The sequence below is a fragment of the Dasypus novemcinctus genome, chromosome 28 (assembly GCF_030445035.2).
Source record: "Dasypus novemcinctus isolate mDasNov1 chromosome 28, mDasNov1.1.hap2, whole genome shotgun sequence".
NCBI lineage: Eukaryota > Metazoa > Chordata > Mammalia > Cingulata > Dasypodidae > Dasypus > Dasypus novemcinctus.
In genome coordinates, this window is record NC_080700.1 from 39720816 (window position 1) to 39735664 (window position 14849).

At 45.9% G+C, this 14849-nt stretch overlaps 1 protein-coding gene across 2 annotated transcripts in view; it reads left to right on the forward strand.

The window, feature by feature from the left end:
• TIAM2 (TIAM Rac1 associated GEF 2) overlaps positions 1-14849 on the forward strand; it is a 165111-nt gene that overhangs the window by 93870 nt on the left and 56392 nt on the right. For both annotated transcript variants that reach the window (XM_058289731.2, XM_058289730.1), the window contains exons 9-13: positions 4073-4207; positions 5561-5665; positions 5889-5967; positions 7652-7744; positions 9016-9279. In XM_058289731.2, coding sequence (XP_058145714.1) covers positions 4073-4207; positions 5561-5665; positions 5889-5967; positions 7652-7744; positions 9016-9279 — 676 coding nt within the window. The remainder of the gene's footprint in view (positions 1-4072; positions 4208-5560; positions 5666-5888; positions 5968-7651; positions 7745-9015; positions 9280-14849) is intronic.

Genomic DNA, 14849 nt, shown 5'->3' on the forward strand with positions numbered 1-14849 from the left:
CCTGGGCCCCACAGAGCTCTCCCAGCTTGCTGGCACCCTTGACAGTTTCTGCACCTCAGGGTGCCATTCCTCTATGGGTCTGGTGGCCCGGGAACACCTTGTAAATGCAAAGCCACCGGAGCTCGTTGTCACCGGCCACCTGATGGGGCTGGGGTTCGGGGACCTGTTGCACGATCGTGACCTTGGTTTGTGTTCTCCCGGCAGTTGGAATCTTGACCCAGGCTAGTTGGAACGGACTTTTCTAAGGGGAGGTGGAGGGTGTGCAGCCACCCTGATGGAGTAGCCAGTCCTGGAATTACTCTTGGGTCCAAGAGTAATCTATAATAGCGCCTTGGAAAGGGCAAGCTTGGAAAAAGAATTCTCCAGGTGCAGTAATTTTTGGGGCTTATCTTCAAGAGTTTCCATTTCTTTTTTTTTTCCCTTTTGCTATTTAGGATTTTTTTCCATTTTTTTATGACAGGAGTTGTGAGCTTACCAAACAATGATGTGTAATGTGCAGAGTTCCCGTACATCCCCCTCCTTACGTTGTTGGGGAACATTTGTTACGGGTTATGAAAGAGCACAGGCAGACCATTACGCTGGCCCATGGCGTCCACTTGTTGCACTTTTTCCTACACCCCCTGTTAGTGACACCGTGTCCTAGCACCGCCCAGTTGTTACAGTTCAGGAGAGAACACTCTCGTGTTTGTCCCGTGACGCACAGTCAGTCTTCCACCGCATGGTCTGCTTTGTTATCCAGTCTCCCTGCCTTAGACAGGCCATCTGAAGTGGACACTCAGTGGCTCTCAGGCTCACCAGAGTTCTGCCGTCGTCGCCCCAGGAAACCGATGTTTTGGAGAGAGTATTTTATCTGGCCTGTTGAGAATGAAGCCCCTGTGTTTCCAACATGGGTATTATCAGGCCTTCTTGAAGACTGACATCAACATCGATGGGAAAAGCTTACAATAGCCCAGGGAAACCCTTCTTTTTCTGGAATTAAGGGATTCTGCAGCCTTGATGGTTCCGTTGAGAAGCCCAGATGCTGCCTTTCTTTAAATGCACACACACATGAGTGTGCGGGGGTGTGTCACACACTAAAACAATTGCTCAGGGCTTTTGACCGAGGGACCTCTGAATCGTTCAGGGCCTGGCCTGGTAGAGGCGTCTTCTCTCCTTTCATTCTCTCGTTCACTAGGTCGTAGTCAACCAAGTCTAGACTCAGAAAACGACTCCGGAGCGCGGATGTAGGCAGAGAGGCTTATAACCTTGAATATTATGTGAATGTTTTTTGTCCCTCCATCTCAGGTCACCTACACACTTTTTCTCTTCCCCAGAACCCCTCCCTGCTGACGATCTTCCATTAGTTTCTCTTCTTGATGCTTCCTACTTTTAGGGAGTGTTAAGAACGTGAAACTGTGTAAACGCTTTTGAATAAGACACTGAAAATGGAAGCTTTGCCGTGCAGGCCTCGATGTGACTCTGTTTCTAGCTACTTCTGGTTCAGCACCCACGCGTTGGGTGTCTTTTGGATGCTGTGTGTTAAGGGCTGAAGAGGACTGAAAGGGAGGCCGCTGGCACTCACTTTATGGCCTAGCGGGAGGTCAGGGGAGCAAGCCTGAAATGACCGCCAGGCGAGCAGGGGTTTGCTAAGTGCAACCAGGAAAGACAAACGGCGTGGCACCTGACGTGGCGGCAAAGGGTGTGCACGTGGGCGGTTTCTGCACGGGAGCTGCGGGAAGGGAGGCAGGGGCCTTGAAATGAGGAAGGGTCTGGAGGCAGGAGAGGGGAGCCTCACAGGCAGGGTTGTCCAGGGAAATGGAATTGACAGGTTAGATACATGTAAATATCAGGAGGTTTATTTAGGAATTGGCTCACGTGACTGGGGATGGGCAAGTCCATATTCTGCAGGGCAACGCCTCAAGTTGGGAACTCCAATGAAGGTTTTGGTGAACTCCCCAGGAGAAGCTGGTTGCTGAAGCAGAGATGGAAATTCTCTCTTCCGACCGCTGAAATCATCACGTCTCCCTTGAAGGCTTTCAACGGATTGAGACTTCCCTCCTCGCTGAAGGCAATCTCCTTTGTTGATTGTAGATGCAGTCAACCATAGATGCAGTCAACTGACTGATGACTTAGATCCATGAAATATCCTCACAGTAGTGATCAGGCCAGTGTTTGTTTGACCAAACAAATGCACACCATCCCCTGGCCAGGTTGACACATGAGTTTCGCCATCCCAGGGGGTGTCAGGTGAACCATTCTATTAAACTAGAATGTACTGTTGCCAGTAGAATGGTGAAGAAAACTCGGGGAGTCTGGTCAGATCCGAGTCGTGGGAAGGTAACTGCCAGGCTGATATTTCTGTATAGCATAGTGGACATGAGCACAGGCTGGGGCCAGGTTTCAGGGTTCAAAGCCCTGCAGCAGTACCATGGTTACTGCTGTGTGACCTGTGGCCGGTTTCCAAAACGTCCTGAGCCTCCTTTTCCATCCCCATTCGATAGGGTTGTAGCGAGGGAGGGAGAGAGCTGAAGGCAAGTCAAGAGCCCGTTTGCCCATTTGATACCGTCTGTTGGCAGAGGGTGGGATGGGGTGGGAAAGCAGCCGAGCCCGTTGTGAGTTTGTGCTCCTCGAGTCCCACCCCACCTGCCCACCCTTGTCACATCTTTTCCTGCTTTGTTCTAAAGATGCTCCCCATCCCTCACGGTCCGCCTCGCTCTTGTGCTTTCCCGCTCCTCGGCGCCCTCTGCTGGCGCTCTGGTTCGCTCCTCAACGCGCGTTCTGGGAGGTGGGGCTGCGCCAAGGTGATCAGACTCACCCGGGAAGTGGAACCAGGGTGAGAACGTGGTCTGTGGGATGTAGGACCCTGCAGGAGATGGGGGTCCACGGTTCCCAGCATCCTCGGCTGCAGGCACCTTCTCCTTTCTTTTGCCCTGACAAGCCAGGGGCTGTTCACTTTGGGAAGACGTGTTGAAAGGGACAGATCCGTGATCCCGAGTTTCCGAGTGGAGCCCACGTGTTAAACAGGAGGACGTGGACAGATGGACTCTTCTTCCCTTGCTCCACCTACACCTACTCTTTGGCGTTTCTTTTATGTCTCTATTCTAGTTTCTTAATCCTGTCCAGGATGATCTTTTGCTCTGGGTCTTAATGCCTGAAAGTCAAAGAAAAATCACTCACCCGTGGAAACTTTAACATATCGTGAGTGGGGTCTAATGATGTAAGAGTATTGAATCTGTAGCAGTTTTTCCTTTGTAAGGGGTTTCTCATACTTCTCCTTTGCTCACAAAAAATTGCATTGCTAATTAGTAAGCTTCAGGAATTGTGTCAGTAACATGCCCTTTTACAGACGAGGAGCTGGATGATGGTGAACTTTATGACTTGGGCAGCAGGGCTTGTGATTCAAATCCTGAAATCTTGTCTTTACTGCCAGGCTAATGCTAGAATCTCCCCGAGTTGCTTAATAAGCGTTAACTATTTTGTCATGCGTTATATAAGTACATATTAGCATGAGATCATGGAATTCCTTGATGATGCCGTTTAAAATAGGTTTTAGGAAAGGATGGTTTTTAAAGAGCATCTATATGTGAAATGATTGAAGGATACAGAAAAGCTCTCCCCAGGTTTAGGGGGTGCTTTTAAAACAACCGAGCGGAGAATCGTGCTTGGGTTCGGTGAGCGAGTTCAGGTTAGGACACAGATGCGTGGCCGTAGCCTGGGAGGTGGACAAATGCATGTCTGGCATTCCCTGGGAAACTGGGAAGGGATTGTGGCTTAGGTGTGGGTTTCACAGTCCCTTCTCAACCTAAGATTCCACAGCAGTACAGGTGGGTCATGGGCAGGCCCTTTGTGGGAGACTGGGCTCGAAGGTGGCCTAAGAGCAAAGCACCTCGGTGGATTGAATGCAGGTGAGGAGCCGCAGACTCCCACCTAATCTCCCTGCACCTCAGGTGTGCCTGAGGCGTGCGTGTCAAGCGCATGCAGAAAGCCTGGACCTGGGAGGAGGGCAACAGGTCGCTGTGTGATATGACGTACGCGAAGCCGTTTCCTTCATTTGCCAAATCCGCTGGCGTTTTCTTTTGGCGTCTAAAACCAGGTCGATGATCTTCTGCATCTCTATGGCTCAGCAGTGGAAATCCAGAGCTACGTCCACTTTCCTGATCATCAAGGAGTCACCGTTACGATCAAGCCAGATCACAGAGTAGAAGACGTTTTGGCATTGGCCTGCAAGGTAATGGATTTTGTTGCAGAAATATACTTCCGAATGGAAATAATGGTTCATGCTGCGCTGCTTATCCTTTTACATGTTCTACCCCAGGGAACGTATCAACCTGTTTGTTAATTAACATATTTATTAATTAGCCTTCTGCTCTGCAGTCCCTTAAGAAGAACCCGTTTTTAGGTCATGGCCTCTTGCCTTCAAGAGGAATCTGAGCTGACCGAGCTCCTGAAATTCCATATGTGCCTTTATATCTAGAATAGTGATGTCTGTTGCTATTCAGGTAATCCAGAGGTGGTGCTCTAGAAAAAGGTGGCATCAATACGGAAGTAGTTTGATTCAATTTGTTTTGCCAAGTTTCTCTAGATGAAAAAGCAGTCATAACCTGGTGCCAGTCACAGTTCTTCATGGAGATTGATGTGTGGGGATGATGTTTCATCCAGTAGACCTATTGGCTTTTACTTCTAATCTGAAAAGGAAATTTCTGGTAATCCTTAAAGAGGAAATATTCTCAGCAACGGCAGAGCGGAGGGCTATAGACCACCAGGTGGCAGAGAAGAGCTTAAATATTTTTTAAGTTTTCAGAGAATGCAATCGAAGAGGAAATGGTGAAAAAAGGCACGTGGAGGTTTAGGGACTCTTGACCATGTACATTTGCTAGATGTGGACAACGTTAAATTTTAGTCTTTTTTGTCACTTTTGACTTGAAGCCTTGGGATACTATAGATTTATATAAGTAGCTTAGATTCTTACAGACTCTGTCTGCTTTTACTCCAGGATATGAGGCTTGTACCAGACAGCCAGGAACATTGTTCTGTACCTGTTAGTCCCATATCTACTAGTTATTAAATGATAAATAGTAAATTTTCTAAGTGGTAGAGGGTGTTGGAAGTGGTGGGTCAGTTTAAACTCAGATTTCTTACTGAGAGAGAGAAAGAATATGTGTATTTGTGCATTTTCTTCTTGAAAGCTTTTTGGAATAGGAAATTCCTAATTCTGGAGCTTGTAGCATAGATTATTCATATTTTACAAATGTCTCTAGTCATGGAGACAACTTAGTCAAGATATGTAAAGAGATACCATGTGCTGAGATAGTAAATATCAGATATATTCTATAATTTCTTAAAAATGCATCTCTTGCCTTTAGTGAGAAGCCGTATCATTTAGAGAAAGCCTTTTTAAAAATAATTTGGCCCTGCTCTTCTTTCCTGTGCATTTATGTTTGAACTCTTACCTTGATTTAAACTCAGCAAACTAAATACGGTACATATTTCGTTTAGAAATTTCTACTTCTGTTTTTAATGATCCTACTGAACAATGGGTTTGGAAAGAACTCTTAAAAATCTAAACTTTTTTTCTTTCTAGATGAGGCAGTTGGAACCCAACCACTATGGCCTACAACTTCGAAAATTTGTGGATGAAAACACCGAGTTCTGTATTCCTGCCCCATATGAGTTTATGCAAGATCAGGCAAGTGGGCATTGGCTTTAGAAGGGGAATTTGGCCCACGTCCTGTGCCTTCTGATTAAAACTGTCACTTGGGGGTAAATTTTGAATAAGTTTGGCATCCAGTTTGGAAAAACAATCTCCATCAAGGGTAGCTTGCTAGCAGTTTTCCTGTATTATTATGAAAAAAGTGTCAAACTCATTTCTGAAGATACCGTTCTATCTGTGTTGTTTTCACCTTTTATAGGTTTATGATGAAATAGAAGTCTTTCCACTCAATGTTTATGATGTTCAGCTTACTAAGACGGGAAGCATGTCTGACTTTGGTAAGCAGAAGGAAAACCCATGTCAGAGGATTGTCTTTTTCAGCCTTGCCTGTTTATTCCCCAAATCTTTGAACCTAACTTTTTTTTTCCCTTTACATCTGTATTTTCCAAAAAAAAAAAAAAGTGACAGAAGCTCTGAATTTCTTTTCTCTTCACTTTGATTTCTTTTTATTAGTAGGCTAAAAAGATATGTGTGACTATTTGGGAAAATTGCCAAGTAGTTAAAAGGCATGGATATAAAAATTGACAAGAAATCACTTGCAATGAATTTACTGTGCCAGGTGCTGTTCTAATAACTGATGATTTGTATGTCCGTTCTTTTCATCTCCAGTGTCTTTGCTCGTAGTTTACTTTCCCACCTGGAGTTATACCTTTCGTCACCCCTCTCCATCAAGCCCTCCTCTCTGCTTATGTCAGTACTACTGACCTTTCAAGAACTGAAAATGTGACTTTCTTGAAGAAACCTTGTCTGAATTCTCCCTTCTCTGAGTTTAACAATTATGGGTCAGCACCACTGAAAACACTTCAGAGTTTTTATTTCTTGCATTTCTATTTGTCCATGTTTAAACTCAGCTCAAAGCTGTTTATGAACTATGCTAGTGTCTTAAATTTCATATGTATTTTTTTGGGGGGCAGTACCAGGGATTGAACCTAGGATCTCGTACATGGGAAGCAGGTACTCAACTACTGAGCTACATCCACTCCCCAATGAGAGTTGGTTTTTTCATTTGATTGTTTTAAGGAGATACTGGGGATCAAACCTGAGACCTTGTATGTAGGAAGCAGGTGCTCAACCACTTTAGTTACATCCATTCCCCTTGTATCTTTCTTTTATTATATCTTTTACCATTGGAAATCAATAATTAGATAATGATTGATAGATATCTCCATAAAAGACTATAACTTATATTGTTAAATGTACTGATATGAATTATTTTCCTTAAAATGATTCAAGTTGATAAAATCCTAGTTATTATTTACATTATGTCAAAAGCTACCTTTTTATAATTGGTTCCTTATTCCCTAATATGTGATAATGTTCTGCACCAAATGACATGTTGGTTTTTCCTGTGAAACCTGCTTAGCATTTTGTCGGTCTGCTTCTTGGCCTTTACTCCACTTTGTATGCTTTTCATTTGCATGTTGACCTCTTTGCATTTGGGTAAATGAATGACTGAGTGAAGATACTTGCAAAGATATTTTTGGGGGAACCACAGTCTGCCAGGTTCAAAATCTCCCAGGATCAGGAACCAACCTGTGGCAGCATGAGCTCCCAACTTGGGAGCCCGAGGGGAGCTTAGCTGGGGAAAGGCCCCTGGGGGGGCAGCACCTCCCCTGGGGTTTACGTGGAGTTACACTGGGGGTGAGCACGCTGGCCCCCCAATGTCCCACCTTCTGAGACTGCCCAACCCCGCCTGTGGTTCTCGCTCAACATTTATTGCCTTGAGCGAAATTTAATTTATTTGAACAAAAGCAGTTAGCCTCAAATCCGCATGAGACTGTGCACTCCAGGGTCTTCAGCCTTTGGCTCTGATGGGCTCCTCTTTCCCTGCTCCATGGGGGCTCTCGAAACTGTCGTGACTCCGACTCCCCGCCCCACCGCCCTCCTGAGGGCCACTGGGGCTGGAGACAGCAGCCGATGCGGCAAATCGGGACTCGTTTGGTTTCTCCCTTCCCTTCCCAGGGTTTGCGGTGACAGCCCAGGTGAACGAGCGCCAGCATCTCAGCCGGATGTTCATCAGCGACGTCCTGCCCGACGGCCTGGCCTACGGGGAAGGTCTGTGCGCAGGGACTCGGGCTGTCCTCCCGGGGGCCTGGGGATGTAGCCTGTATTGATACTGTTGTTATTTTTGGAATGTAGTCGTTATCATTATTATTATTTTTGGAATGTAGTCTTTATTATTATGATTGAAATGTAGTCTTTATTATTATTTTTGGAAGGTAGTCATCATCATCATTATTTTTATTGGAATGTAGTCTTTATTATTTTTGGAATGTAGTCCTTATTATTATTATTATTGGAATGTAGTCTTTATTATTATTTTTGGAATATAGTCTTTATTATTAGTAGTAGTAGTATTTTTGGAATGTAGTCATTATTGTTATTATTTTTGGAGTGTAGTATTTATTATTATTATTGAAATGTAGTAATTATTATTTTTGGAATGTAGTCTATTATTTTTGGAATGTAGTTTTTATTATTTTTTGGAATGTAGTCTTTATTATTTTTTTGGAATGTAGTCTTTATTATTATTATTGGAATGTGGTCTTCATTATTATTTTTTGTAATGTAGTCTTTATTATTATTTTTTGGAATTAGTTTGTATTATTATTATTATTGGAATGTGGTCTTTATTATTTTCGGACGGTGGTCTTTACTGTTATTTTTTAATGTAATCTTTATTATTATTATTTGGAGTAGTCTTATTATTATTATTATTATTACTTTTGGAATGTAGTCTTGCTGTTGAAGTTTCCTTCTTGCCTTTTGCAGGAAAACTGTTTCTCCTGGCATTTTAAAGAAGGAAAATTGAATAGTCTGAGAAGGCATATGTATACATAGCGATGCACATAGAAAGCCTTGCGGCGCTGAGGGCTGCGCCTGTCGAATGCAGAGCGCTCACATATAGACGCGAAGACAGGAGGGGAAGAGGGGCTGAGCGAGGCAGACAGTCAGACCCAGATAAAGCCGCTCTGCCTTCCCACGGCCCGTAACATCAGATAAGGGGGAAGGTTCCTGTGCATGGACCCCGGCTGGGTCTCTTCCAAAGCCATCCTCCTGTTACTAGCCTTGAAAGAGCCAAAATCGTTTTGTTGTCAGTGGCATCTAAGTGGTACGCATTTGTACAAAACAAGACCAAAAAAAATTTTTTTAAACAAAATTTTAAAAAAGGCAAAAAAAGAAAAAAATTACATTGTGCTTTCTTCACCAACCGGCCCTGAGAGCCCACGCTGTGAGTTTTTCACTTTCTTTCTTCTTAATGTATTTTTCTCAGAAACCTTTTTTTTTTTTTTTTCTCCTTCCTCTGGTTTCCCCTCCCTTCTCAGGGCTAAGAAAGGGCAACGAAATCATGACCTTGAACGGGGAAGCCGTATCTGATCTGAACCTCCAGCAGATGGAGGCCCTGTTTTCCGAGAAGAGCGTCGGGCTCACGCTGCTGGCGCGGCCCCCGGACGCGAGAGGGACCCTCTTCGCCTCCTGGTCGGACAGTGATCTCGTCTCCATGGACCACAAGGGTCTGCTGCCCCCTCCCAACCAGTCGCAACTTCTGGAAGAGTTCCTGAACACTTTTAAAAAGAACACGGCCAGCGGTGAGGCTTGGGTCTTCTTTTTCTTGGCTGGGATCATATTTTGAGGCTCTCATGTGGCTTGCAAACATCGATGATTTAATCCGTTCAAAGAACGTTTTCTCCTTTATTAGGAGATGAGTACAGATACCAACTGAGTAGATTTCACCAGAATCCCATGCATTTTAGTAATTACAGTAATTTCGTGAAGCTAGAAAATAATTATTTTTGCCCAAAATGGCATTCTTTAAAATTGCAGAATGTCGGGAAGCGACCTGCAACCTTTAATATTGCAACTGCTTCTGTGATTGAAGGTGGATGAAAAATCAGCATCAATGCCAAGGCTGGAAGATTTAATTCCAGCCGAATCTAAGGCAGAGACATTTTGTAATAATCTTTTGGGTTTGTAAAGTAGTTGACGCGGTCCACTTCTTTAGCTCTCTCATTAACTTCTACTTCTGCCATAAATTGTAAACTTTTAATGTAGGTCATGAATTTTAAAATTTTCTCAAAGCTTCCAAATGAAAAACTGTATGCCAGTTGTTTCTTTTTTCCAAGGTAAAATTTCCATATGAAGAAATCATTGGTCTGAATTTCTGAGCTTATCATTCATGCATATTTCCTATGTTGCAGCCAAGTAAATTAGAGGCTCTGGCTAATCCTGGAAACCTTGTAGTTCCTCTTCTCCCCACTCTGGAAGAAGCTGGTCAACTCCCCAGGAGAGTGGGCCCGGGGTCTTGGTCCTGGGAAGTGCACAAAGTAATTTTTACACTTAATTACAGCAATCAGGGTCTCCATTTGAAGTCTCAGCATGGTTTCCAAAAATGAATGAAAAACACCCAGGAGCCGTTGTCAGGATGGATTTGATCATAAAGCAGGTTTATTAGGTCATTCTTGGAATTAAAAAATCAGATTGTAAGATTGGTGACTCAATAAGGTGTAGCACGCTTTCTCGTCCTCTCTTGGGCTTTGTTCCAATTTAAAATACCGTTAAATGGACTATTGGTATATAAAAGTGAGAGTCATAAAACAAAAATTATGATGGAACTAATTAATTACGTGACCCTATTAGGGCCCTCAGTTTGTGAGCCTGCTGGCAGCCGCCTGCGTGTTTCCTATAAGCCCCTCCGTCTGATTCATTTTTCTTGAGGGATCCGTTCACTACCTGTGTCGTATTCCTATAGTATTTTTTTTTTTAGATTTATTTTTTATTCTCTGCCCTTCCCTGCCCCGCCCCCCATTTGTCTGCTCTCTGTGTCCATTCACTGTGTGTTCTTCTGTGTCCACTTGTATTCTTGTCAGTGGCACTGGGAATCTGTGTCTCTTTTTGTTGTGCCTTCTTGTTGTGTCAGCTCCCCATGTGTGCAGTGCCACTCCTGGGCAGGCTGCACTTTCTTTCACACTAGGCGGCTCTCCTTACAGGGCGCACTCCTTGCGCATGGGGCTCCCCTACACGGGGGACACCCCTGCGTGGCACGGCACTCTTTGCCCGCATCAGCACTATGCATGGGCCAGCTCCACACGGGTCAAGGAGGCCCGGGGTTTGATCCGGGGACCTCCCATGTGGTAGGCGAATGCCTTATCCGTTGAGCCAAATCCACTTCCCCCTATGGTATTTTAAAATAAGAAATCACTACAGAATCTGTACTACTTTGGGTACTTGGGGTAATGGGTTTACATAGAGAGCCGCAAAGGGGGCCAAATGTACCCTCTCTAAGCACGTGCACCAAGCATCAAGCATGTCGGTTCAGCTTGTTGAGCACGTCTTTGCAAGTTCACAGCATAAAGACAAGGTTCTGTTGTGCTGGAGCGCTGTGTACTCGTCATTTGAGAGTCCCTGGGATGGTCAGCCAGGACAGCAGACCTGGGCACACGATGGTTTGGCTGTCCGGAGACAGAACTGCCCCCTAACTGTCCTCTTTAGCTTCACTCCCTTTCCCTGAAGAACTGGGAGGGGACGGCCAGCCTCCTGCTTTGGGGGTGCCTGGGTGTTCCCTGGGAGCAAACGGCTGTCCCCAGCGGCACGCCGCCACCCACTGCCAGGGTTTGACTGCTTGTGCCCTTCTCCTCGGCTCTGGGTTACCATCCCGCAGTAACACGTTTGTGTCCGAGACAGAACAGCCGAGGTGAGCCGCTTCCTCGCCCTCTTTCCTTTTTGGGGAAGTTGGGTAGCCTGTGAAGGCCTCTGAACCCCTGGGAGTGTCTCAGAAGGAAGACCATTAGCTTTTAAGGTGGGGGGATGACAAAGTAAAAGGTGGGTAGGTGGGAAATTGAAAGAAGAAAGAGAAAAAGAGACCACCCCCATTTGTCTGTCGGTTCCACGAGGACCCTTCATTTCATGCAAGCTCTGAGGGGGGCCTGGTGTGGGGAAGGAAATGGAGGCTTTTCAGGTCCAAGGCTGTGGGACCTTAAGGGGTGGCCCTTGACCTGGGATGTGTGGGTGTCAGTGGGCAAGCACCCAGCTTCCTGGCCCTTGGGGCACCTCCTCGGGCCCGTGGGCTCCAGCCCCGGCTGCCCAGAGCACCCTCATATCACACCTTTCATGGCTTGTCCTCCTTTCTGGTCTCACCCCCTACTGTCTCACTTGTGCTTTCTGGGGTGACCTCCCAGGGAAACTATGGTACCAAGTCCTGCTCCCCAAGTCTGCTTTCAGGGAACCCAAACAATGATTTGCTCGTCCAGAATAGAAGGCCCGAACCCTCTGCCCAGTGGTCACCATGGGGCCGGGAGAGTTGAACACCTGCGACCGGCCCAGCCCGGCCCTGACCCAGCAGGAACCCAGAGAACATGGTTTTCCTCCTCTTCCCTCTTTTCAGCTTCACGCTTTATTGAAAACTACTTTGATTTGCTTTTGCAGTGCGTTAGAAAACGGTAGTCCTGTGTAGCACTTTGATATTGTTATGAATTCCAGAAATAGATATTGGATTATGCTTGGAATCTGTACCTGGGCATGATTGAGTTATGATTAGGGCTTTCATTGGGCCATGTCATTAGGGTGTTGAGTCCCCGCCCCTTGGTGGGTGGGGCTCACAGATAAAAGGCAGAGGACAGAGTTGAGGGTTTCTAATCCTGGAGTTTGATGCTGAAGCTGGAGCCCTAGGGAGATAGTCTACAGCTGACTTTGTGGAGGAAACAGAAGAGCTGAGCCCAGAGGAACCCAGGAAGCCTGAACCCTCACAGACATCGGCAGCCATCTTGCTCCAACACGTGGAAATAGACTTTGGTGAGGGAAGTAACTTATGCTTTATGGCCTGGTGTCTGTAAGCTCCTACCCCAAATAAATACCCTGTATAATGCCCAGCAGATTTCTGGTGTTTTGCATCACCACTACTTGGCTGACTAATACATCCTGTTTTCTTTAAAAAAAAAAAAATTGGAGTTACATAAATGAAAGAATTTAAATGACTGAAAAATGTTTTTGCTATTACATCCCCCCCAGATGGCTCTCTTGTTGTCGCTGCTCGTTGTTGCTGCTCCTTGTCAACTTCTCCTTGTCGCACCCTGGTTTAGTGCCTCCCCGTAAGGTGAATGATTTCCCTGCTGCACTGGGCATTTAAACTGGGCTGGGTCCTGGGAGCAAGCTACATAAGCTTGGCGCTTTTGGTCTGTTTTTGGTTTGGGCCAGGTATCCAGAAATTTCTGTGACCTTCAGTCTCTTCATCAGGATTTGAGGTCCCTGGGGTCCTCATACTGGCTCTGGCCTGAGTGGTGGGACTTAACCTTCTCTGAACCCTTCCAGGCCAAGGATTCAGGGAGGTAACGTGTGTAAAGCTTGAGCAAGCCGTAGCGGTGGCGATGGCCTGCTGTTACCTGCTCAGTCAGCTGTTACCCTCTCATGGTCACTTGTTCCTCAGCCCGCCCTCACGGGACACCGTCTCCTAGTCCTTAAATTGAGTAGACTATGAGGCAAGGAGCTCCCTCCGGCATTTCTGTGACTCTGCGAAGAGCAGAGGCAGGTACGCAGAGAGCATTGATGAGCTCTTAGAATTCACTTCCTTTCCCAAGTCGGAAGTGGCCATTGGATTCTGGCTGTTACGCTTTTGAGTTTCTCTTCTATTATTCATGGTAGAAACACGGGAGGTGTTCGTGGGCTGGGTTTGACTGGAGAGGAAATGTCATCTGTAAGGGCTTTTCACAGAGAATTAACTTAGCACTGGAGTTCCCCCAGGGAGGCCAGCGCTGTTTTTGAGAAAACAAGGCCACCATTGATGGGGTTGGCCCTGCCGGACTTGTCTGTGCTGAGTTTCTATAATTTGAGTATGGAAATCCCTTTTCTAGTGTGTGTCGTCTTTTGAAAAATTCCACCAGCTCTTAGCCTCCCTGGGGACAGAGTTCCAGAACAGTCTCGTGATATCATGAACTCGTATCTTTAATACAACCTCCATCCATAAGTAGCAATTAATGCCGCCTTGTTAGAATTGGGTGTACATTCACCAGGAGGCAAAATAGAAAAGACCCACATTCCCGCTCCTGTTTGGAGAATATACTCAGGAGACCTGAATCTCTGGACTGTCCATGTGACAGCCAGGCCCTGAACCTAAACAGACTTGCAACTCCTACCCTCTGGTTTATTGGACTTACCCCAGCCACCTAACAGGGTGGTGAAGAAGGTCAACCACCATACCAGGGAGCCAAGGGTGCCTACAACTGCAAGCAGAAGAATGCATCCATCATCCATGTGGAATCCAAGCCCCCTCTCAAAGTAGAGGTGGAGTGGACATCACCATCCCAGGGTCCACAGGATGGAGGAATAGAGTATGGACTAGAGTAGACTTACTGATATTTTACCATGTAACTATTGTGATTAGTAATGGAAGAAATTGTAGTATTGATGTGGAGAAAGTGGCCATGGTAGCTGCTGAAGGTAGGGAGAGGGAAGAAGAGATGAGATGTGGGGGCATTTTCAGGACTTGGAGTTGTCCTGGGTGGTGCTGCAGGGACAGACGCTGGACATTGTATGTCCTGCCATGGCCCACTGGGTGGACTGGGGGAAGAGTGTAAACTACAATGTAAACCACTATCCATGTGGTGCAGCAGTGCCCCAAAATGTATTTACCAAATGCAATGAATGTCCCACAATGACTAAAGTGGTTATTGATGTGGGAGGAGTGGGGTGAAGGGGCTGGGAGTATATGGGAACCTCATATTTTTTTAACGTAATATTTTTTTAAAATTAAAGAGAAAAATATATATATATATAAATATAAGCCCAGCAAATGCTCACCAGACAGGTAACTGCGGCCGGACGTCCTTTTTCAGTGCCCCCACCCTCCCCGTTTTGAATCGCTCTTTCTAAATTGATGTTGGAGTTAGTGTAGAGTGTCAAGCTACCAGAAACCACTTAGGCGCAAATTTGCTCTTTGGAGTGAATTGCTCTCGGGAATGAGTGTGTCCATTATGCAGCTTTCCACCAGGGGAAGGAGTTTTAGGGCCAGCTCTGATGTGGCAAGGCCGCTTATTTCCTGTTTATGAGAGTGCGGGAATTTTGGCATCGACGGCCGGGTTTAGGATGACTGGTGCCCTTAGCGAGGAGAAGGCTCTGTTTGTGTGAAGTGCTAGTCTGAGTCCGTCTGGCTGATACCCAAGGTTCCCCT